The sequence below is a fragment of the Pseudophryne corroboree genome, chromosome 3 (genome assembly GCF_028390025.1).
Source record: "Pseudophryne corroboree isolate aPseCor3 chromosome 3, aPseCor3.hap2, whole genome shotgun sequence".
In the NCBI taxonomy this organism is placed as follows: Eukaryota; Metazoa; Chordata; class Amphibia; order Anura; family Myobatrachidae; genus Pseudophryne; species Pseudophryne corroboree.
This window is the reverse complement of record NC_086446.1, coordinates 754,472,604-754,495,911: the sequence shown is the minus strand read 5'-3', so window position 1 is coordinate 754,495,911 and position 23,308 is coordinate 754,472,604. Positions and strand designations below refer to the sequence as shown.

The following is a 23,308-nucleotide window of genomic DNA, read 5'->3' as shown; positions in this document are numbered from 1 at the left end:
CTCCCGACTGCCCGGGCAGGCTGTTTGCAATGTGTGCGCTCACCCTCTGTCCTGGTGCGTGTTACTGGTCAGGTGCGGCTAGGAGGCTCCGGACGTCTCCGACCTCCAGCATGTAATTGCCGCTGCAGTCCCAAAAGCCGCTGGTTGATTTCCGCTGGCGTCCGGCGTTTCACAGTGATAAACAGGGATATCCACAGTAAATGGTACAGTCACTAAACGTCCCTTTTCTCTTTCTATTTTTAATCAGTGAACGGTTTGAGGACATTCCTAAATTCATTTAATTAATAAGGACACTGTTTCTCCTGTGCTACATATTGTGGATATTCCTTATATTTAGATCTATTAAGCAATCTGATCCACCTTCATATAGGAGAGATATACATACATACATATATATATACATATATACACACACACACATTATATATATATATATATATATATATATATATATATATATATATATATATATATATACATATATATACATATATATACATATATATACATACATACATACACACACATACATACATACATACACACACACACATGTATATTTTGGGGGAAAAGCTGGCAATAGGAATAAATTATGTTTTATTTATAATTTTTTACATATATACAGTTGTGCGATAATCTATGTTTGTATACAGCTTTTTCGTTGATTAATTTTACCTTTGGGAATACAATTATAACATATATATTACTTGAAAATCCATTTGGATCGATTTATTGAATAAAAACATTGTATATACATGTGCTTTCACTTCATTCTAAAGCCTGGTAAATTTAATGAGCGAATAGTGTTTTTTAGTTAAGTTTTTCATCTCCGTAATATAGCAGGCTCCTTGCAAGGACCCAATTGTTCTAATTATAAAATGTGCTATGTTAAACTACCCCAAAGTAGTCTGAACACCTTTCTAAACGGAACTGGAATGTACAGACATGTATGACTTTCTAAGAAAGATTACTACATACCCCACATCTCGATCCAGCATTGTGCCTGGGTGGAATGGGGGAAAGGCGTTGCCGTTGGGGGGCTCCTTTGGCGAGTACAGCTTGAATGACTTGGAGGAACACCCTGTTTTGAAAAGAGAAACGGAACGCGAGTCAAGCGGAAGCTATAAATCTGCATAATACATATATAATACACAAGTCATGTTACGGTAAACTACTGTATACAATACCTGTATGGAAAAAAAATGGATTCTGAGGTCCGAGCAGCACTGCTCATTATTACTTTAGTGCATTATAAAGAATAATATACAACTATAACCTATTCCAGATATTCTGCGACTGATATAATAGCCTTTGTGCCATTACCCTGTAGTGTGTTTAATGCTTGTAAGCATAACATTAAAGACACTAACATCAATTCTAGCTTTGCCTAATTAAGTCTGTATACGCTAGAGGATCTGCTTAGTTGCATCTCAGGCCTGTCTTTATAACTGCCCAATTATCATCAAGGACCGTAGCAGCACATTAGACAGGGGCCCTGGCTGGTACCCTCAAGATTAAGGTAAGGGAAGACCTGGTTTAAAGGGCAATTAATGCAATTGCATTTGTGCATCAAAAGGCATAGTCAATGCAGAGCAATGTTGGGCTGCGATGTGCAACTGCATCCGTCACCGATAATTACAGTACACAGACATCGCTCATTTTACAGCGTAGCACTATGTGACACCGCTACAAGCATTCCTCCACCACATGGCCAGCATTGCTTCAAATTGAATTTCCCCCCTTTCCACCAAAAAGTAGTTCTAGGGCATGGAAAGAGTGACTGACCATTTGAAGTTTGTGAGACATACAGGAAGGGAGAGAAGGGGGGGGAGAGGGGGGGGAGGGAGACATACTTCACTATTTATTTTTCATTTATTAACAGTTTCTCATATAGCGCAGCAAGTTTTGTTGCGCTTTACAACAGGACACAATGATAAGACCAAACTGGGTAATAGCAAACAGTCAGGGGTGGGAAGGCCCTGCTCGCAAGCTTACAATCTACCATCCTCTCAGCTGATTCTTGGAGGAACTAATCAAGAGTGTGAGTGTTTTAAACACCATCCCATCCACTTTAATCACCAATAAAAAAAAAAAAAAAAAATTAATAAAAAGAAAATGTTTGAATTAGATTACTTTTCCATTAAACCACAAATTCAAATTGGGATTAAGTGCATTTTGCCATAAACACAAATGCATCATTCTTATACAGTAGGCCCTACACACTAGGCGATATAAATGACCGATATGAACGTTCTTGTTCATTAATGAACGAGAACTCGTTCATATCGGTCAGTGTGTAGACCGTTTGAGCACAGAGCAGTAAAACACAATTTTTAAGTATATTTTCCTTACAAAAACAGGAAAAAAAAAAAAGAAGAACAGAATTGCGGAGGTCCCCCCCCCCCCCTAGCATGGTGACCCGCATCCTTTGTTCCCTGGCGGGGAAGCTTGTAGGGACACAAGTCCTTCTGTGCCTTTTGTCTCCAGTTCTCGCAGAATGCTAATTCTCGCTCCGATCATGGAGACCGCCCAGGCCAGCCGGCAGTACGGACAGCCACACTTTGCTCTCAGCCTGATTCTCTGGCGGTCCGACGTCTTTCAGTCGGATGTCAGATTTATTGTTTTACATGCATCTGACAAGTAATAACGGTGATTATATACACAACAATCAGCGGCTATGACAAATCATTTTGTACTTTAATGTAACAGCAAACATTCAACAAAATGTAACTTCTTAAAAGCGCGCCGATGCTTTCCAGCGTTTCCAAAGCAGCGACTACACGTAGGTTCGGTTTTTTATTCAAACGTTTATGACTGCAGCCCATCTGTACCTCACTGTACCTACAGCACATTTATGTCTAGGTAGTAAGCACGGATAAAGGATGAGGCCTCTTGATGTAGCGCTGCGATCGTGTTTCCATCAATGAGTGAAGCAATAACTCTTTTCTCTTTTTACACACAGGAACGCCAGCCTCATTCTTTGTATCAGAATGCTATTTGTTGCTTAAGCAAAGGGGACAATTGTATTTGACGTTATACAAAAATATGTCAATACGCCTGTGAGAGGTGCCAGGTCTGATATTGCACAAGTCATTGATGCAACGGTAGAGTTTAGACTCCCTTCGTGGAGAAGACCTTTCCCATAATGCACTGGGTCAATGTCACAAACTATTTGGAATAGTAACCTGTGGAGAGTAAAGCGGAGCGAGACACCGGGCCTGAGGAGAGGCGAGCAAACCAAGGCCGCCAGGGTACAATGCAGCATAATATACCGTACAACAAACGGAGATGGGAGAAAACATTAACATGCTGTAAGGGCAGAAGAGAACATCCGCCCTCACTTGATGTCACATCCAGGTCCTTTCCATGGGGTAAATTTACTATGGTGGGAGTTTTTTTTTTTTTTTAGAACTGGTTAGGTTGCCCATAGCAACCAGATTCTATTATCTTCTAGGAGCAGCTAGAGAAATGTTAAGTAGAATCTGATTGGTTGCTATGAGCAACATCACCATAAAAACTCCCACCTTAGTAAATTTACCCCCCATGAAGTGAAAAACAGACTTAACCGTGATGCAACAGTGAACTGCAGTGACCTCTGCATTAGAGACCTCTGGGGGATACCCACCGTCCAACCATTTTTGTGTATAAGAGAGAGAGAGAGAGAGAGAGAGAGAGAGAGAGAGAGAGAGAGAGAGAGAGAGAGAGAGAGAGAGAGAGAGAGAGAGAGAAACAAAACCCGGTGGGCCGCACTGCCTGGGTCCCCACCCCCTCCTCTGGAATCCTCCAGATTGCACACTTGGATTATACACTATGCATATTATTTATTTATTACCAGTTATTTATATAGCGCACACATATTCCGTAGCGCTTTACAGAGAATGATTGTCCACTCACATCAGTCCCTGCCCCAGTGGAGCTTACAATCTATATTCCCTACCACATGTACACACAGACACATTCATGCTAGGGTTAATTTTGTTGGGTGCCAATTAACCTACCAGTATATTTTTGGTTTCTGGGAGGAAACCGGAGTACCCGAAGGAAACCCACGCAATTACAGGGAGAATATACAAACTCCACACAGTTAGGGCCATGGTGGGATGAACCCATGACCTCAGTGCTGTGAGGCAGTAATGCTAACCATTACACCATCCATGCTCCCTATATGTTACATTATACTGCACAGGACTATGGTGTATTCACTACAGTGCATTGCTGTTATTAATCTGGTACATTGTCAAGCATGCACTAGCAGTATTTACTATATATATTATTTATCAAGGGGCCCAGACCATTCACTAATGGTTAGCCAAGGCTCATAGAATAGGCCCCTACCACTGCCTTTCCCCTGTGGGCCCTCCATTCCCCAGTCCGGCACGGAGCGCACACTTCAGTGCATACTGATGGTAGCTTTCCGCTGTATGAAAGCGGAATCTGGTTTGGGAGAATTGGATTCTTTCAGTTGAAAACCTGGGAAGATAAGTTAGGTATAGATAAGTTAGGTATCCCTCTCATCAGGCACTGTCCCCTCTGCCTTCAAGCATGCACTCGTCTCTCATATTCTTAAAAAACCTACACTTGATCCAAACACTCTCTCCAACTACCGACCCATCTCTCTCCTCCCTTTTGCCTCCAAACTCCTTGAGCGTATTGTCTACAACCGTCTTACTTCCTTTCTTTCCTCACACTCACTGCTTGACCCATTCCAGTCTGGCTTCCGTCCTCTCCACTCCACTGAAACTGCCCTTACAAAAGTATGCAATGACCTCAATGCTGCTAAATCTAAGGGACACTACTCTATACTTATTCTACTTGATCTCTCTGCTGCTTTTGACACTGTGGACCATCCTCTCCTACTGCAAATTCTTCACTCCATTGGTCTACGTGACACTGCCCTCTCTTGGCTGTCCTCCTACCTTTCTGACCGTTCTTTCTCTGTCTCCTCTCATGACTCCACCTCCCCCTCACTTCCACTAACTGTAGGGGTACCCCAAGGTTCTGTCCTTGGTCCTCTTCTCTCTCTATACGTCCTCACTAGGTAAGCTCATTCGTTCTTTTGGTTTCCAATATCATCTCTACGCTGATGACACCCAAATCTATCTTTCCTCTCCAGACCTCTCCCCTGCTCTCCTCACTCGTATCTCCAACTGTCTCTCTGCTACCTCTTCCTGGATGTCCCAGCGCTTTCTTAAACTTAACATGACTAAGACCGAGCTGGTCATCTTCCCTCCCTCCTGCATAACCTCACCTCCTACAATCTCATTATCTATTGATGGCACTACTATCTCCTCTAGCCCCCAAGTGCGCTGCCTTGGAGTAATCCTTGACTCCTCCCTCTCCTTCAAACCACACATTCAGCACCTCTCACAAACCTGCCATTTTCATCTAAAAAATATTTCCAGGATCAGACCCTTTCTGACCCAGGATGCTACTAAGACTCTTATCCACTCACTGGTCATCTCCAGACTGGACTACTGTAATCTGCTCCTGACTGGCATTCCTGACAAATACCTCTCTCCACTCCAATCTATCCTCAATGCTGCTGCCCAGCTCATCTTCCTCACCAAACGCACTACGTCCACCTCTCCTCTCTTACTAGACCTTCACTGGCTCCCCTTCCCTTTCAGAATCCATTTCAAGCTTCTCACACTCGCTTACAAAGCCCTCACCCACTCCTCTCCCATCTACATCTCTGACCTTATCTCCCTTTACACTCCCACCCGTCCTCTTCGCTCTGCTAATGCACGCCGACTCTCCTGCCTACGGATTACTTCCTCCCACTCCTACCTCCAAGATTTTTCACGTGCTGCACCACTTCTTTGGAATTCCCTACCTCTCCCCCTCAGACTCTCTACAAAACTTCAAACGGGCTCTCAAGACCCACTTCTTCACCAAACCCAGCCAAATATCATCCTAACCCTCTGTTCTACGCTCTCTATGTACCCCATCTGTGTCACCCGTCTGTCTACCCCTCCCCTTTAGAATGTAAACTCTCACGAGCAGGGCCCTCTTCCCTCATGTGCTTATCATTTCTTACTTTAATAATCTTCAACTGCACCAATTCCAGCAGTCTTCTGCCACCTGATACTTATTCCAGTGTCATCTGCTGATGTAACTGTTTATTTACCCTGTACTTGTCCTATACTGTCATCAACTGTAAGTTGCTGTTTTCCTGTTTGATTATTTGTTTATGCACTCTGTAATTGGGCGCTGCGGAACCCTTGTGGCGCCATATAAATAAAGGATAATAATAATAATAATAATAATAATAAAATAATAATAACGACCTGTACGATAATGTACAGACTGTATGAATGGCAAAAACAGCCATTTAGCTTTAGCCAGAAAGTTGCTCAATACACGCTGCCATATATTTGTGAAAGACAGTCTCCACATTTACAGAAAGATTCTGTGCAATAATAAAGGTCTCTCTTCATAGCAATGGATATGTTCTGTTTTTACATTGGAATGTACAGAGGTTTAATCTGGTATATCCATTTACTATGCAGAAAACAGACTACTATACAGAGTCATTAGCAATTTGGGACTCGTGCACACACAGATGTAGGATTGGCTCCTCATATTTTTAGATAAGTTAAATTCACGTATCCTATGCATGTGGCAGCACAGTTGGTGTAATGGTTAGCATTACTGCCTTCCAGCACTGAGGTCCTGGGTTTGAGTCCCACCAAGACCCTAACTGTGTGGAGCTTGTATGTTCTCCCCTTGTTTGCATGAGTTTCCTCCTGGTGTGTGTGTGTATGTATATATATATATATATATATATATATATATATATATAAATATATAACGTTCTGTCGGCGGCACTCCGGTAATACAGACCTGCTGTTGTGTATTTGTATTACCGGAGTGCCGCCGACAGGACGTTATATTTGACCCGCTGCCATACGGGTTTAGGAGGGCACCGGACATTAATTCTCTAGGACTGGGAGTGCTAGTGAGCGCCACTAGGACTGGTGCTGATGTGAATGGACAAACATTCTCTGTAAAGCGGTGCAGCACATGTGTGCGCGATATAAATAAGTTAATAGACACATTAATAAATAGTGTTCCCTACAACGAGTGCAGTTATCATTCATTCTAACAAGCTCCTGGACAGAACAGATTTCTGACTCATCCGAATAACGTACCTATATAAACGCACAATATTTAGAGATAAGTGGCCCAGTAACAGCGTATGGTCCATGTCCGTCTGCCTTTTCCGAATCACAGAAGAAAAAAGAAAAAAAAATAGCTACGAGAATTTTATAAAATAAAAGGACGGCTTACGTTACACGTTTTTTTTAGACCTTCATGGAAAATATAACCAGTCGGGCCGTGGAGTCAGAAGACCTCCCAAATACTCGGGAGTTTCAGGGGATGAGAACTTTGCTGTTCTACTAGGTCAATTTTATTCAGGAATTCTTATTTGACAGGCACAGAAAAGACACACATCTCGTCAAGAATCTATTTCATATACTATGCCATTCCTTCTAAGAAAAACAAGGAGCAGCAGCTCTGGAAAGGTCCTCCCACTGACTCACACTTACACACCAATCACACATCCCCCTACCTTCCCTGGGGAGACTACGTCTTATTCGCTGGTTGTCCATTTCCTTAGTACCACAGGAAAAGCTTTTATATCCCGAACAATATGCAGTTTCTGGACATGTAAAGTAAACACAACAAGGAGGAAGTGGGAACAGATACGGGGGCAGGAGAGACTCACTTCCCACGATAACATACATAAAAAACAACCATAAAATAAAGATTCTAGGATTCACCCAACAGGGAAACTGGAATTATTCCAGCTGCAATCTCAGGTCACCGGCTGACACAGCCTTCTGTGCACGATGGGTGTGAAACGTGCAGTGCCTACAGATCACTGGGCCAATACACACTGCATGTCATTGGTATGTACAATGAAACACCAACGTTCTCCAATATTCCGCTCCAATCACCAGAATGGGCAGCAGCGGGAATATGATCACTCCGAGGTACCATCAACTACTAAAAGGTATCGTTGGGGGACCTAGAAGATACAGCTCTGCTATACGGTGCACAAAATAAATTCCACTCTGACCATATGCCTGTACATGCCTATTTCCCTATAGATTGTAAGCTTGCGATCAGGGCCTTCCTACCTCTATGACTGTTTGTTATTACCCGGTTTTGTTATATCATTGTTATCTTCCACATTGATTATTGCAATAGTCTCCTAACTGGTCTTCCCAAAACGAGACTCTCACCACTACAATCCATTCTGAATGCAGCTGCGAGGCTAATCTTCCTCGCTAGACGTTCATCGTCTGCAGATTCGCTCTGTTAGTCCCTCCACTGGTTATCTGTACTCTACCGTATTAAATATAAAATACTTTTACTCACACACAAAGGTTATTAACCAAACTACACCAACGTACATCACTTCGCTTATCTCAAAATATCTCCCAACCCGACCGCTTCGCTCTTCACAAGATCTGCGTCTCTCATCCACACTCATTACTCGCTCCCACTCACGATTGCAGGACTTTCATCGGGCTGCACCTTCTCTGTGGAATGCCCTACCATGTACAATAAGACTCTCCTCTAGTCTCCAAACCTTCAAGCGTTCCCTGAAAACTCACCTCTTCAGGCAAGCGTATCAAATTCCAGAACCGCCCACATAACTTTCATAAACCTTCCTATCAAACTGCATCCACTATGCACAGTCCACACACATCCTCACATGTCTTCTCACCCTTCCTCTCGACCCCGGTTCATCATTGCTGTGTGACCAGATCATACAGTCCGCCAAGAACCTTTGCAATCTGGTGGACAACTATGCAATAGATATCAGCTACCCTTGTGTATCCATGCCTATTCCCTATAGATTGTAAGCTTGCGAGCAGGGCCTTCCTACCTCTGACTGTTTGTTATTACCCAGTTTTGTTATATCATTGTTTTGTTATATCATTGTTATTTCCAATTGTAAAGCGCAACGGAATTTGCTGCGCTATATAAGAAACTGTTAATACATAAATAAATATGTAAATAATGTGCAACCTTCCGTCTCACTCAAAAGGCCACATTTCTAAATGTAATCTATGCAACATCCGCATCGAGTTTTTGTCTGTACAACCCTTGAATTAAGTCTTTCCACGGAGTATTATCAATCTAAACCAGTGGTTCCCAAACTCTGTCCTAAAGGCACCTCAACAAGCCAGGTTTTAAGGATATCTATGCTTAAGCACCAGTGACTTAATCAGTACCTCAGTCAGTTTGATTATGCCATCTGTGCTCAAACATGTACATCCGTTAAACCCCATAGAGTGGGAATACAACCTATGGCAGGCACAGTGAGCCTGCAAGGGGCTTCGTTTCGCTTGCCCCCACGTCTGCATTCTGGCAAACGGGATCCCCGCCCGCTGGTAAAACATACCCAACGCGTATCATCTTTGCGTTAACATTTCTACCAGCAAATTAAACAACCACTGAGAAAACACACTTGCGGAGTCTGAATGCATGGAGGGGTTAAGCGCTGAACTACGGGCAACAAGAACAAAAACGAGAGAGAGACTAAACCGTACAAGTGACCTGTACAACATATTAGAAAATACCTGGAATATTTCTGAACTTCTCCCCAAAGCAGATCTAGATATTTGCTAGAAACTTTTTAGTTCTCTTGTAGACAGGAAGTTTGTGGTGGAAGCGGAATAAGCCCTTTCTCTCATGCCGTCTTCAGGTCTAATAAGAGCCTGATGTGTTTTATTTTTTATATTCTACTGAAACATACCAGAACCGACGTTACACAGGATGTAGGCAAAACAGGGTTCTCTGATCACAAAGACAAACGCATCACTGGGATCATAAAAATAAAATACACAAATAAATAACAATTAAATATTCAAGAATAATGCATCACACACCTAAGAGGATGGCTCACTACAAAACACATTTCAGGTCAGTCACGGCTACCAACACACCCCAAAGGTACAATTACAAAACTATAGGAATAAGACACACTTTCATTTAATAAAGTATTTTCCCATGTGATCTCTTGTAATCTACTCACTGGTGGTTGTCCAGGAAGGTAGGACGAGTCAATCAGAGACAAGGAGATTATTTAATACTCAATGTCCACACAACAAAGACATTACTACAAGTGTTTATAGTTTACACCATGGGTTTCCAACGCCAGTCCCCAAGTTCTCCCCAACAGGTCATGTTTTCTGGATTTCTTTAATCTAGCGCAGGTTAGCTAATCTATTTATCTGTGTAATTATCCAAACTGTTTCAACAGACAGAAATCCATAAAACATGACCTGTTAGGGGTACTTGAGGATTGGAGCTGAAAAGGCATCTAAGGTCTTTGGGTTCTCATGGTAGGTTTCACGTGCACATTTATAAACAAATAACAGAAATAACGTGACCCAATGTTGGTACTTCCAGGGATTAGATCTTAGAACAGACTACCAGGGAAAACACACAAAGTGGCGGATGGCATATTCATGTATTTGTGCATCTTTTGTTGGCTGCAGTGGAGCAAGTTGGGCACTTGATCATATATTGACCTTGGTGCACTACAAATCCCATTATGACATGGTCATAATTCCATTTACTGCCATTACGCATACTTCTTGGCAATAAACGTAAACTAAGTGGGTTATTCAGGACTGTTAGCAAACCAAAAAAGTACACCAATGGACAAAACCATGTGCACTGCAGGTGGGGCAGATGTAACGTGTGCAGAGAGAGTTAGATGTGGGTGGGTTATTTTGTTTCTGTGCAGGGTAAATACTGGCTGCTTTATTTTTACACTGCAGTTTAGATTTCAGCTGGAACACACCACACCCAAATCTAACTCTCTGCACATGTTACATCTGCCCCACCTGCAGTGCACATGGTCTTGACCATTAGTGTGCTTCTTTGGTTTGATAACAAACTTGAATAAGTCTAGAGAACTAGCATGTTTGCAAATTATATATATATATATATATATATATATATATATATATATATATATATATATATATATATATATATATATATATATACATATACATATACACACACACACATATACACACACACATATACATACACACACACACACACACACATATTATACACTACAAAAAATTGCTTATGCTGTATAAATATACCACCAGGAAAGAGGAGAGTTTGTCAGTGAGTGTGGTGAAAGCATTATTTACTATACACGCGCGTTTGGTGATGTACTGTACTGTAGTCCTCAGAAAGAACTTTGGGGGAGATCTATCAAACCTAAAGTAAACAAGTGGATAAGTTACAGACACCAATCAGATTCTAGCTATCACCTAGCACATTCTATAAAATTATAGCTTGGATCGGATTGGTCGCCATGGGCAACATTTCCTCATTTTCTTTAGAAGGTTTGATAAATCTACTAACATGTAAACAAAAATCAAAACAAAACACAAGTGTTTTCTCCCTTCGAGCTCCTGATATCGGTCAGATCTCAGGATCCTTCAGGTGCCCCTTCTAGCGGGTAAGGTTCTGACCAGACGGGAGACCCTGCTACCAGCACAGAGTGGATGAGAGCGCAGCTGTCAGGGATGGAAAGATGGGTAGTCTGAAAATAAACGTGACAAGAAGATGCCGGAGTCACGGGAGGAAGAGTGCGTTACCGCAGCCAACACTAAGTAGGATATGCCCCAGTGCCTAGCCCCCAGCCGTATAAGACCTTTACATTGTGCCAATTCAAAATTGAAGCGTGATCATTTTTAGGGGATACAATAGTGTGGGCACAAATGGCATGTAAATAATAAGAATTTACTTACCGATAATTCTATTTCTCGGAGTCCGTAGTGGATGCTGGGGTTCCTGAAAGGACCATGGGGGGATAGCGGCTCCGCAGGAGACAGGGCACAAAAGTAAAGCTTTCCGATCAGGTGGTGTGCACTGGCTCCTCCCCCTATGACCCTCCTCCAAGCCAGTTAGGTACTGTGCCCGGACGAGCGTACACAATAAGGGAGGAATTTTGAATCCCGGGTAAGACTCATACCAGCCACACCAATCACACCGTACAACTTGTGATCTAAACCCAGTTAACAGTATGATAACAGCGGAGCCTCTGAAAAGATGGCTCACAACAATAATAACCCGATTTTTGTAACTATGTACAAGTATTGCAGATAATCCGCACTTGGGATGGGCGCCCAGCATCCACTACGGACTCCGAGAAATAGAATTATCGGTAAGTAAATTCTTATTTTCTCTATCGTCCTAGTGGATGCTGGGGTTCCTGAAAGGACCATGGGGATTATACCAAAGCTCCCAAACGGGCGGGAGAGTGCGGATGACTCTGCAGCACCGAATGAGAGAACTCCAGGTCCTCCTTAGCCAGGGTATCAAATTTGTAGGATTTTACAAACGTGTTTGCCCCTGACTAAATAACCGCTCGGCAAAGTTGTAAAGCCGAGACCCCTCGGGCAGCCGCCCAAGATGAGCCCACCTTCCTTGTGGAATGGGCATTTACATATTTTGGCTGTGGCAGGCCTGCCACAGAATGTGCAAGCTGAATTGTATTACACATCCAACTAGCAATAGTCTGCTTAAAAGCAAGAGCACCCAGTTTGTTGGGTGCATACAGGATAACAGCAAGTCAGTTTTCCTGACTCCAGCCGTCCTGGAACCTATATTTTCAGGGCCCTGACAACATCTAGCAACTTGGAGTCCTCCAAGTCCCTAGTAGGTGCAAGGCACCACAATAAGCTGGTTCAGGTGAAACACTGACACCACCTTAGGGAGAGAACTGGGGACGAGTCCGCAGCTCTGCCCTGTCCGAATGGACAAACAAATATGGGCTTTTTTGAGAAAAAAACCACCAATTTGACACTCGCCTGGTCCAGGCCAGGGCCAAGAACATGGTCACTTTTCATGTGAGATGCTTCAAATCCACAGATTTGACTGGTTTTAAACCAATGTGATTTGAAGAATCCCAGAACTACGTTGAGATCCCACAGTGCCACTGGAGGCACAAAAGAGGGTTGTATATGCAATACTCCCTTGACAAAGTTCTGGACTTCAGGAACTGAAGCCAATTCTTTCTGGAAGAAAATTGACAGGGCCGAAATTTGAACCTTAATGGACCCCAATTTGAGGCCCATAGACACTCCTGTTTGCAGGAAATGCAGGAATCGACCGAGTTGAAATTTCTTTGTGGGGCCTTCCTGGCCTCACACCACGCAACATATTTTCGCCACATGTGGTGATAATGTTGTGCGGTCACCTCCTTTCTGGCTTTGACCAGGGTAGGAATGACCTCTTCCGGAATGCCTTTTTCCCTTAGGATCCGGCGTTCCACCGCCATGCCAACAAACGCAGCTGCGGTAAGTCTTGGAACAGACATGGTACTTGCTGAAGCAAGTCCCTTCTTAGCGGCAGAGGCCATAAGACCTCTGTAAACATCTCTTGAAGTTCCGGGTACCAAGTCCTTCTTGGCCAATCCGGAGCCATGAGTATAGTTCTTACTCCTCTACGTCTTATAATTCTCAGCACCTTAGGTATGAGAAGCAGAGGAGGGAACACATACACCGACTGGTACACCCACGGTGTTACCAGAACGTCCACAGCTATTGCCTGAGGGTCTCTTGACCTGGCGCAATACCTGTCCCGTTTTTTGTTCAGACGGGACGCCATCATGTCCACCTTTGGTATTTCCCAACGGTTTACAATCATGTGGAAAAAACTTCCCGATGAAGTTTCCACTCTCCCGGGTGGAGGTCGTGCCTGCTGAGGAAGTCTGCTTCCCAGTTTCCATTCCCGGGATGAAACACTGCTGACAGTGCTATCACATGATTTTCCGCCCAGCGAAAAGTCCTTGCAGTTTTTGCCATTGCCCTCCTGCTTCTTGTGTCGCCCTGTCTGTTTACGTGGGCGACTGCCGTGATGTTTTTCCCACTGGATCAATACCGGCTGACCTTGAAGCAGAGGTCTTGCTAAGCTTAGAGCATTATAAATTTACCCTTAGCTCCAGTATATTTATGTGGAGAAAAGTCTCCAGACTTGATCACACTCCCTGGAAATGTTTTCCTTGTGTGACTGCTCCCCAGCCTCTCGGGCTGGGCTCCGTGGTCACCAGCATCCAATCCTGAATGCCGAATCTGCGGCCCTCTAGAAGATGAGCACTCTGTAACCACCACAGGAGAGACACCCTTGTCCTTGGATATAGGGTTATCCGCTGATGCATCTGAAGATGCGATCCGGACCATTTGTCCAGCAGATCCCACTGAAAAGTTCTTGCGTGAAATCTGCCGAATGGAATTTCTTCGTAGGAAGCCACCATTTTCTACCAGGACCCTTGTGCAATGATGCACTGTTTTTAGGAGGTTCCTGACTAGCTCGGATAACTCCCTGGCTTTCTCTTTCGGGAGAAACACCTTTTTCTGGACTGTGTCCAGAATCATCCCTAGGCACAGCAGACGTGTCGTCGGGATCAGCTGCGATTTTGGAATATTTAGAATCCACCCGTGCTGTTGTAGCAGTATCCGAGATAGTGCTACTCCTACCTCCAACTGTTCCCTGGACTATGCCCTTATCAGGAGATCGTCCAAGTAAGGGATAATTAAGACGCCTTTTCTTCGAAGAAGAATCATCATTTCGGCCATTACCTTAGTAAAGACCCGGGGTGCCGTGGACAATCCAAACGGCAGCGTCTGAAACTGATAGTGACAGTTCTGCACCACGAACCTGAGGTACCCTTAGTGAGAAGGGCAAATTTGGGACATAGAGGTAAGCATCCCTGATGTCCCGGGACACTATATAGTCCCCTTCTTCCTGTTCGTTATCACTGCTCTGAGTGACTCCATCTTGATTTGAACCTTTGTAAGTGTTCAAAAATTTTTTAGATTTAGAATAAGTCTCACCTAGCCTTCTGGCTTCAGTACCACAATATAGTGTGGAATAATACCCCTTTTCTTGTAGTAGGAGGGGTAATTTAATTATCACCTGCTGGGAATACAGCTTGTGAATTTTTTCCCATACTGCCTCCTTGTCGGAGGGAGACCTTGGTAAAGCAGACTTCAGGAGCCTGCGAAAGGGAAACGTCTCGACATTCCAATCTGTACCCCTGGGATACTACTTGTAGGATCCAGGGGTCCTGTACGGTCTCAGCGCCATGCTGAGAACTTGTCAGAAGCGGTGGAACGCTTCTGTTCCTGGGAATGGGCTGCCTGCTGCAGTCTTCTTCCCTTTCCTCTATCCCTGGGCAGATATGATCTTATAGGGACGAAAGGACTGAGGCTGAAAAGACGGTGTCTTTTTCTGCAGAGATGTGACTTAGGGTAAAAACGGTGGATTTTCCAGCAGTTGCCGTGGCCACCAGGTCCGATGGACCGACCCCAAATAACTCCTCTTCCTTTATACGGCAATACACCTTTGTGCCGTTTGGAATCTGCATCACCTGACCCCTGTCGTGTCCATAACATCTTCTGGCAGTTATGGACATCGCATTTACTCTTGATGCCAGAGTGCAAATATCCCTCTGTGCATCTCGCATATATAGAAATGCATCCTTTAAATGCTCTATAGTCAATAAAATACTGTCCCTGTCAAGGGTATCAATATTTTTAGTCAGGGAATCCGACCAAGCCACCCCAGCTCTGCACATCCAGGCTGAGGCGATCGCTGGTCGCAGTATAACACCAGTATGTGTGTATATACTTTTTATGATATTTTCCAGCCTCCTGTCAGCTGGTCCTTGAGGACGGCCCTATCTATAGACGGTACCGCCACTTGTTTTGATAAGCGTGTGAGCGCCTTATCCACCCTAAGGGGTGTTTCCCAACGCGCCCTAACTTCTGGCGGGAAAGGGTATACCGCCCATAATTTTCTATCGGGGGGAACCCACGCATCATCACACACTTTATTTAATTTATCTGATTCAGGAAAAACTATGGTAGTTTTTTCACATCCCACATAATACCCTCTTTTGTGGTACTTGTAGTATCAGAAATATGTAACACCTCCTTCATTGCCTTTAACGTGTGGCCCTAATAAGGAATACGTTTGTTTATTCACCGTCGACACTGGATTCAGTGTCCCTGTCTGTGTCTGTGTCGACCGACTAAAGTAAACGGGCGTTTTAAAACCCCTGACGGTGTTTTTGAGACGTCTGGACCGGTACTAATTGTTTGTCGGCCGTCTCATGTCGTCAACCGACCTTGCAGCGTGTTGACATTATCACGTAATTCCCTAAATAAGCCATCCATTCCGGTGTCGACTCCCTAGAGAGTGACATCACCATTACAGGCAATTGCTCCGCCTCCTCACCAACATCGTCATCCTACATGTCGACACACACGTACCGACACACAGCACACACACAGGGAATGCTCTGATAGAGGACAGGACCCACTAGCCCTTTGGAGAGACAGAGGGAGAGTTTGCCAGCACACACCAAAAACGCTATAATTATATAGGGACAACCTTATATAAGTGTTTTCCCTTATAGCATCTTTTTTATATATTTCTAACGCCAAATTAGTGCCCCCCCTCTCTGTTTTAACCCTGTTTCTGTAGTGCAGTGCAGGGGAGAGCCTGGGAGCCTTCCCTCCATCCTTTCTGTGAGGGAAAATGGCGCTGTGTGCTGAGGAGATAGGCCCCGCCCCTTTTTCGGCGGCCTCGTCTCCCGCTCTTAACGGATTCTGGCAGGGGTTAAATATCTCCATATAGCCTCCGGAGGCTATATGTGAGGTATTTTTAGCCAAAATAGGTTTTCATTTGCCTCCCAGGGCGCCCCCCTCCCAGCGCCCTGCACCCTCAGTGACTGCCGTGTGAAGTGTGCTGAGAGGAAAATGGCACACAGCTGCAGTGCTGTGCGCTACCTTTAGAAGACTGAGGAGTCTTCTGCCGCCGATTCTGGACCTCTTCTTATTTCAGCATCTGCAAGGGGGCCGGCGGCAAGGCTCCGGTGACCATCCAGGCTGTACCTGTGATCGTCCCTCTGGAGCTGATGTCCAGTAGCCAAGAAGCCAATCCATCCTGCACGCAGGTGAGTTCACTTCTTCTCCCCTAAGTCCCTCGCTGCAGTGATCCTGTTGCCAGCAGGACTCACTGTAAAATAAAAAACCTAAGCTAAACTTTTCTAAGCAGCTCTTTAGGAGAGCCACCTAGATTGCACCCTTCTCGGCCGGGCACAAAAATCTAACTGGCTTGGAGGAGGGTCATAGGGGGAGGAGCCAGTGCACACCACCTGATCGGAAAGCTTTACTTTTGTGCCCTGTCTCCTGCGGAGCCGCTATCCCCCCATGGTCCTTTCAGGAACCCCAGCATCCACTAGGACGATAGAGAAAAGGTGCACCCAAATATATCACACAAGTGCCTCAAAGACGGAGGCACAAGTTCATTGGAATGTACAGCTGGATTCTAATACAGTATACGCCAAGTAAATCTGTGGTGTAAATTTACTAAGATGGGAGTTCTATTTAAGATGGGATGTTGCCCATAGTAACCAATCAGCGTCTACTTCTCATTTATCTAGCAGCTTCTACAAGATAATACCTGGAATCTGATTGGTTGCTATGGGCAACATCCCATCCTAAATAGAACTCCCATCTTAGTAAATTTACCCCCGTGTGTTCTAACAGATGCCGACCGAAATGTGTTATGCTGGTGTCACGCACTACCTACCTAGGCCAAACGGCTCATTGACTCCTAGGTATGCAATCAGGGGTGTAAAAGACAGGATATATTTTATACGACACAATAAACTGTAGAGACGAAACAGACCCGACACATGGTACTAGTATACAGGAGAAAATACTACAGGTAAAAGGAAAATAATACAGAAGGGGTCGGAATTATACAACGCGTTACAAGCCTCCAGCTTATATGACCTAATTATTATGCAATGGGACGGCAGGGCAGATGCAGGATCACCGGCTGCACACAGCTCACAGAACCAGGGATTAAGTGCTGCTCTCAGAGATTACCCAGAAGTCAGGCGTGACTGCGACATCACTACCTATTGCTCTTCACAGGGAAGTTACTATACAGATCTTTAACTATCCTGTCTCCTGCACGTAACAGGTGACGCTACAGCGTAAGGGGATACGGTCCTTAGGTCGACAGTCAAAAGGTAGACCACTATTGGTCCACATGCATAAGGTCGACACCTGGAAAATGCCGACATGACCATTAGCTTGCCATGGCAAAGGTCAGCATGAGTTTTTCACAATTTTTTTAATTTTCCTAACTTTTTCATACTTTACAATCCACCTGGACTACTATTGGGAACAGTAACTTTGCCCGAAACAAGCGAGGGGACACGGTGCACTAATTAGGGCTCCCGGTCACTAACTACACCCAAAAAAAACGAATTCATGTCGACATTTTCCATGTTGACCTGCCGATCATGTCGGCCTTTTCAAGGTGTCGACCTAGTGCCTGTCACCAATAGTGGCCGACCTAATGAGTGTCGACCTAAATAGGGTCGACGCAGCAAACCCATTCCCAGCGTGAGATCAGAGGCCGCAGGTGACGGCAGTTGTGAGGTTACTTTATTTCCAGTTCAGCTCCCACATAAATACCGGCAGGTACAGATCAATGAGACATGAACGCCAAACACGGAGAACGATTCCTGCATTTTACCAGGACACGTCCCGCAGGGGGTAATTATAGGGGCTTTCAATGTGCCCTAGTTTCCCATGACTGTCCCCTTGTTTTTCTCCCACTTTTGCCATAATTCACCCTCCAAATGGGCGGTCACTGCCTAGAACAGTTTTAGCCTGGATAATGACCTGACATGTCTCCCGTGTTCCAAGAAACCCTATCAAATGTGTGTTCTTCTGATCAAAAGTAGGGGAACGCCAACAAGATGAGCACTGAAAAATCACTTTAAAAGCCATCTGATCATAAATACAAATGGGTGAAACTGGTCTCGTTACTACTGCAGGGAGGACAGTGTGGCTCACACATGCTGCGACGTACAGACTGCGACAGGGATTATTATTATCCTTTATTTATAAGGCGCCACATGGGATCCACAGCGCCCAATTACAGAGTAAACAAATAAGCAAAACATAAAGACAGTGACTTACAATTCAATACAATACAGGACAAGTACAGGGTATATAAACATAGCTGCGTCAGTAAACAGCGCTGAAATAAGTATCAGGGTGACAGAAAACCGAAGGATTTGTTGCCATCAAAGGGAGTATTGTAAAAGAAGATAGGGCGTATAACTTAACCTACACCCTTGCCGATGTGTGCGGGCGATATGAACAATCTCGTTCAGTAATGAACGAGAAATCATTCATATCGCTCAGTGTGTATGCACCAACGATGAACGATGCACGGCCCCGCAGTCGTTCATCGTTGGTTCGCCGTCGCTTCGCAATGCAAGTCAATTTGGACGATTATCGATCCTCATTCAGATCGATCATCGCCAAAACTGAATGCATCGGCAAGTGTGTAGGGCCCCTAAGAGACGTAAAGGCACATGAGGGAAGAGGGCCCTGCTCGTCAAAGCTTATATTCTAAAGGAATGACTGACAGTCAGTGACCCGCAGCATGGGACTAAAACACAACCCAAATCCACTAGTACAACCACATAATAAAAGCATAATCGTGGTTATCGCCTTTAAGAGACTGCCCTTCTGTTTTGGTAAACTAGTAGCATCCACGGCTAAACTATTACTGCCTGGCCACTATCACATACTGGAGGCAGAGATTTCCCAGCAGAGGTCATGTTTAGGAGAACACAGCCTGGAAAGCACCGGCCTGGGTGCCATGAATATTAGCCACTCCTAGTGGCTTGCTAGGCTCAGTGCACAAAATGGCCGCTTCCACCATGGCTGGGCGACAGGTGGAAGACAAGCTCCGGTGTTCCGCCACGGCACATTCATTTGAACTATTCTTTATAGTAGGTTTCAGCCTCAGTTTGCATTAAGCAGTGTTTCCAACCGAGGTCGTAAAGGCCCATTATCACTCAGTCCAGGTTTTAGTGATATCCATGCTTGAGCACAGGTGGGTAAATCAAAATAACTGAGGTACTAATTAAGCCACCTGTACTCAAGTGTGGCTATACTTAAAAACTGGACTGTTAGGGCGATATTCAATTGTTATATCGCGCCCGATCTCTCGTCTAAAGTGACGGGAGATTGCAGGGCGATATTCAATTGATCTTTTAAAAATCGCCCTAATCGTGCCCATAGAGGTGCTGGGCGCGATCGCAAAAAGTGCCATTTGGGCGGCCAAACGGGTCACTGTTCGCACATTTCAGCTCACCACCCCCCAGGAGGTGTGAGCTGGAATGCAGATGCCGGCAGCCACTGCAGCCGAATGGAGCTACAATTGAATAACTCCATTGGGTGCCATCTAGTGGCTGCTGGCGAGAAAAAAATTATTGAATCTCACCCTTAGTATGCCTTAAGGAGTGACGTTGGGAAACACTGATTTAGAGTAATTATAAAGGCACGCTGGCTGATCTACGGTCACTGAATTATGTACAGGTAAAAGTTCTTGAGTACTATTGGAGAAAAGCGCTACATAAATAAATTTATTATTAGTGCAATTGTTATATAAATCATGCATTTGGTTCGGGTTCCAGCACAAAGTTACAAAAAAGCTAAAGGACGGCAAACAAACAAAATATTTAACTCTTAGGGTTCCCCTCCTCACCGTAACACAGAACTGGCAAATCAATTACGCTTACCAGCTTTAAATGGCGGCAACAGCGGAAGGGGAAAGGAAAGGGAGAACCATTTAGGCCAGAAGCTCGGTAAGATCTATCACTAGGCGCTGGCACAGCTTGGTTAGTCGAAGAAACTGTTTAATATTGCCACATGTACACAAAATAAAATTACTTATAAGCTATTGAAGCCAAGAGCTGAGAGAGGTAGTTACAGGACCACACTTTATAGGAGGCCTTCACAAAACAATTGTCCAAGAGGTGGTTTTACCCAGGGCTGCCAAGAGAAATCCTGGGCCCCTGTACAACAACTTCCTGTGCCCCCCTGCCCCTGACTGGAGGGGTGTGACCACAGCATGCTGAGGGCATGGCCACTCCTCTTTGGGGGCGTATCTAGTACATCAGAAGAACCCACTCACAGGAACAGGGTATGCCACCCAGCCAGGGCAGTAGAGAGCCTGTTTGGGCGCAGGTACCTTTCAGGGGGATTGGCCTAATGAAAGGAGGCGTGGACCTGGGCCCTCTATCAGACCTGGGCCCAGGTAATTTTGTACCCTCTCCCCCCCTCTCTCGGCACCACTGGTTTTACCCCTAACTACTAAATGGCTACTATTTTTTTATTTAAAGCAGTTTACAAAATGAAAGTAAGTGTCTTATCGGATTGGTTGCTATAGGAAACCCCAGCTCTTCCTGTTTGCACCGTTTCCACAAATGTACTAACTCTGAAGGGTGGTACTAAGACAGTAGTAGGTTCCTTCCCAGCTGGAGCATTTAATAAAGTCTGTATGTTTTTTTATAGACTCAAAACGGTTTTAAATGCTGTTTAAACATTCACTAGAGGAAAGAAAACACAAAAACATTGATGTAACATGTAGACACTCTCTACCGGAAGCCCGGATCCTGTATTTACACACACTACATAAATTATGCACATGCACCTTACGGACCTTTGAGTGTCAAAAGCAATTTCCAGCTAAAACGTAAACGCGAATGCAATGTACAACATCCCCCTCCACTGGAGTAACAAATGCCAGGACCCCCACTGTTCCGGCAAATCCACCATCCAACAACTGCTTAGGGCGGAATCCTGTGTAGGGAGACATGTAACCATTACAGTATTCTGCAGGCAAACAGTTCAGTTTTCCTAATACTTTGTTTTCAATGTTCTAGTTTCTTTCAAAGTATGGAAACTTTTCCCAAAGTAATGAATTTAAATAACTACGAGAATTAGGGGCCGATGAAAAGTTAAATGCAAGGCCTTGCAGTTGCTCCTACCTTGTGTGTATGAGACTGGGGGGGGAGGGGGGAGTGTATCAAGCCTTGGAGAGTGGAAGTGGCCTTCCAATTAACTCCTGCCACGTTACAGGATGTAATGACAGTTAGGAGCTGATGGGTTGGCTGTTTCTCTTTCCACAGATTAGTACGTCTGCCCCTATATCCAGATAGGTACGCACGCACCTTCTGCATGTTTGGTTTCACAGGGTGTGCACTCCCAAACAATGCATTTCAATCATTACCGTATCTCTATATTATTTCAAAGAAAAAAAAACAATTTAATACATTTAACAAACCTGTAATAAATTGCCGGTTCCCTTCCAGAGGAGAGTGACCAGGACACAGGGTGTAGTCTCCCCCTTATACCAAATGCTGGATATTCCCGGACAGAGCGCACTAGCTGCAGAGTGATTGGAGAAGGATTCAGAGGACGCCTGCATGGTACTGATAAACTATATCAGCGGGTGAAATACACAGTGCGTTGCAGCACGCACTATATATGTAAAAGCCGATGTTATATGCAGGTATTTAGCTGGGGTGCAAGTGTTACTATTTTAATGCACACTTAAACTTCCGAGCCTATGTAGTGAGCATTGTGCCGTGTGGATTCTGCAGAAATAAATAGTATATGTACCAATATGGACCACGTACCGTCCTCCAGAATGGCCCATATGGATTGCAGGTGTGTATTTGCACGAAGATGGGGCGATTACTATGCTCGCTGCATCAGAGGTCTGTTCTGTCTCAGGGTTCCGTGAATAGAGACACACACATCTGTATAAGACCTAAGGAGATCTGTACTGTAATGGCCCACACACACACACACACACACACACACACACACACACACACACGGTGAGATTTGGGCTATGCCCGATTCTCACTATGCGACAGGGGCTAGGTCGGCACATGGGGGGGGGTCATTCCGAGTTGATCGCTCGCTAGCTGTTTTTAGCAGCAGTGCAAACGCTAAGCCGCCGCCCTCTGGGAGTGTATCTTAGCTTAGCAGAAGTGCAAACAAAAGGATCGCAGAACGGCGGCAAAATATTTTCAAGCAGTTTCAGAGTAGCTGCAGACTTACTCCTACCTTGCGATGACTTCAGACAATTTAGTTTCTGTTTTGACGTGACAAACACGCCCTGCGTTTGGCCAGCCACTCCTGCGTTTTTATCGGGCACGCCTGCGTTTTTACACACACTCCCCGAAAACGGCCAGTTACCACCCACTTCCTGTCAATCACTCTGCGGCCAGCAGTGCGATTGAAAAGCGTCGCTCGACCTTGTGTGAAACTGCATAGTTTTGTGTGAAAGTATGTCGCGCGTGCGCACTGCACCCCATACGCATGCGCAGAAATGCCACTTTTTCACCTAATCGCCGCGCTGC

General features: G+C 44.7%; 1 protein-coding gene across 10 annotated transcripts in view; it reads right to left on the bottom strand.

Moving 5' to 3' along the window:
• Nucleotides 1–23,308, bottom strand: part of LDB1 (LIM domain binding 1) — a 243,577-nt gene that overhangs the window by 39,411 nt on the left and 180,858 nt on the right. For 9 of the 10 annotated variants that reach the window (XM_063962368.1, XM_063962370.1, XM_063962369.1 and 6 more), the window contains exon 2: nucleotides 979–1,081. In XM_063962368.1, the coding sequence (XP_063818438.1) occupies nucleotides 979–1,081 (103 nt within the window). Of the gene's footprint in view, nucleotides 1–978; nucleotides 1,082–22,221; nucleotides 22,297–23,308 lie in introns of those variants that run through there. The other variant, XM_063962367.1, reaches the window with a different exon arrangement.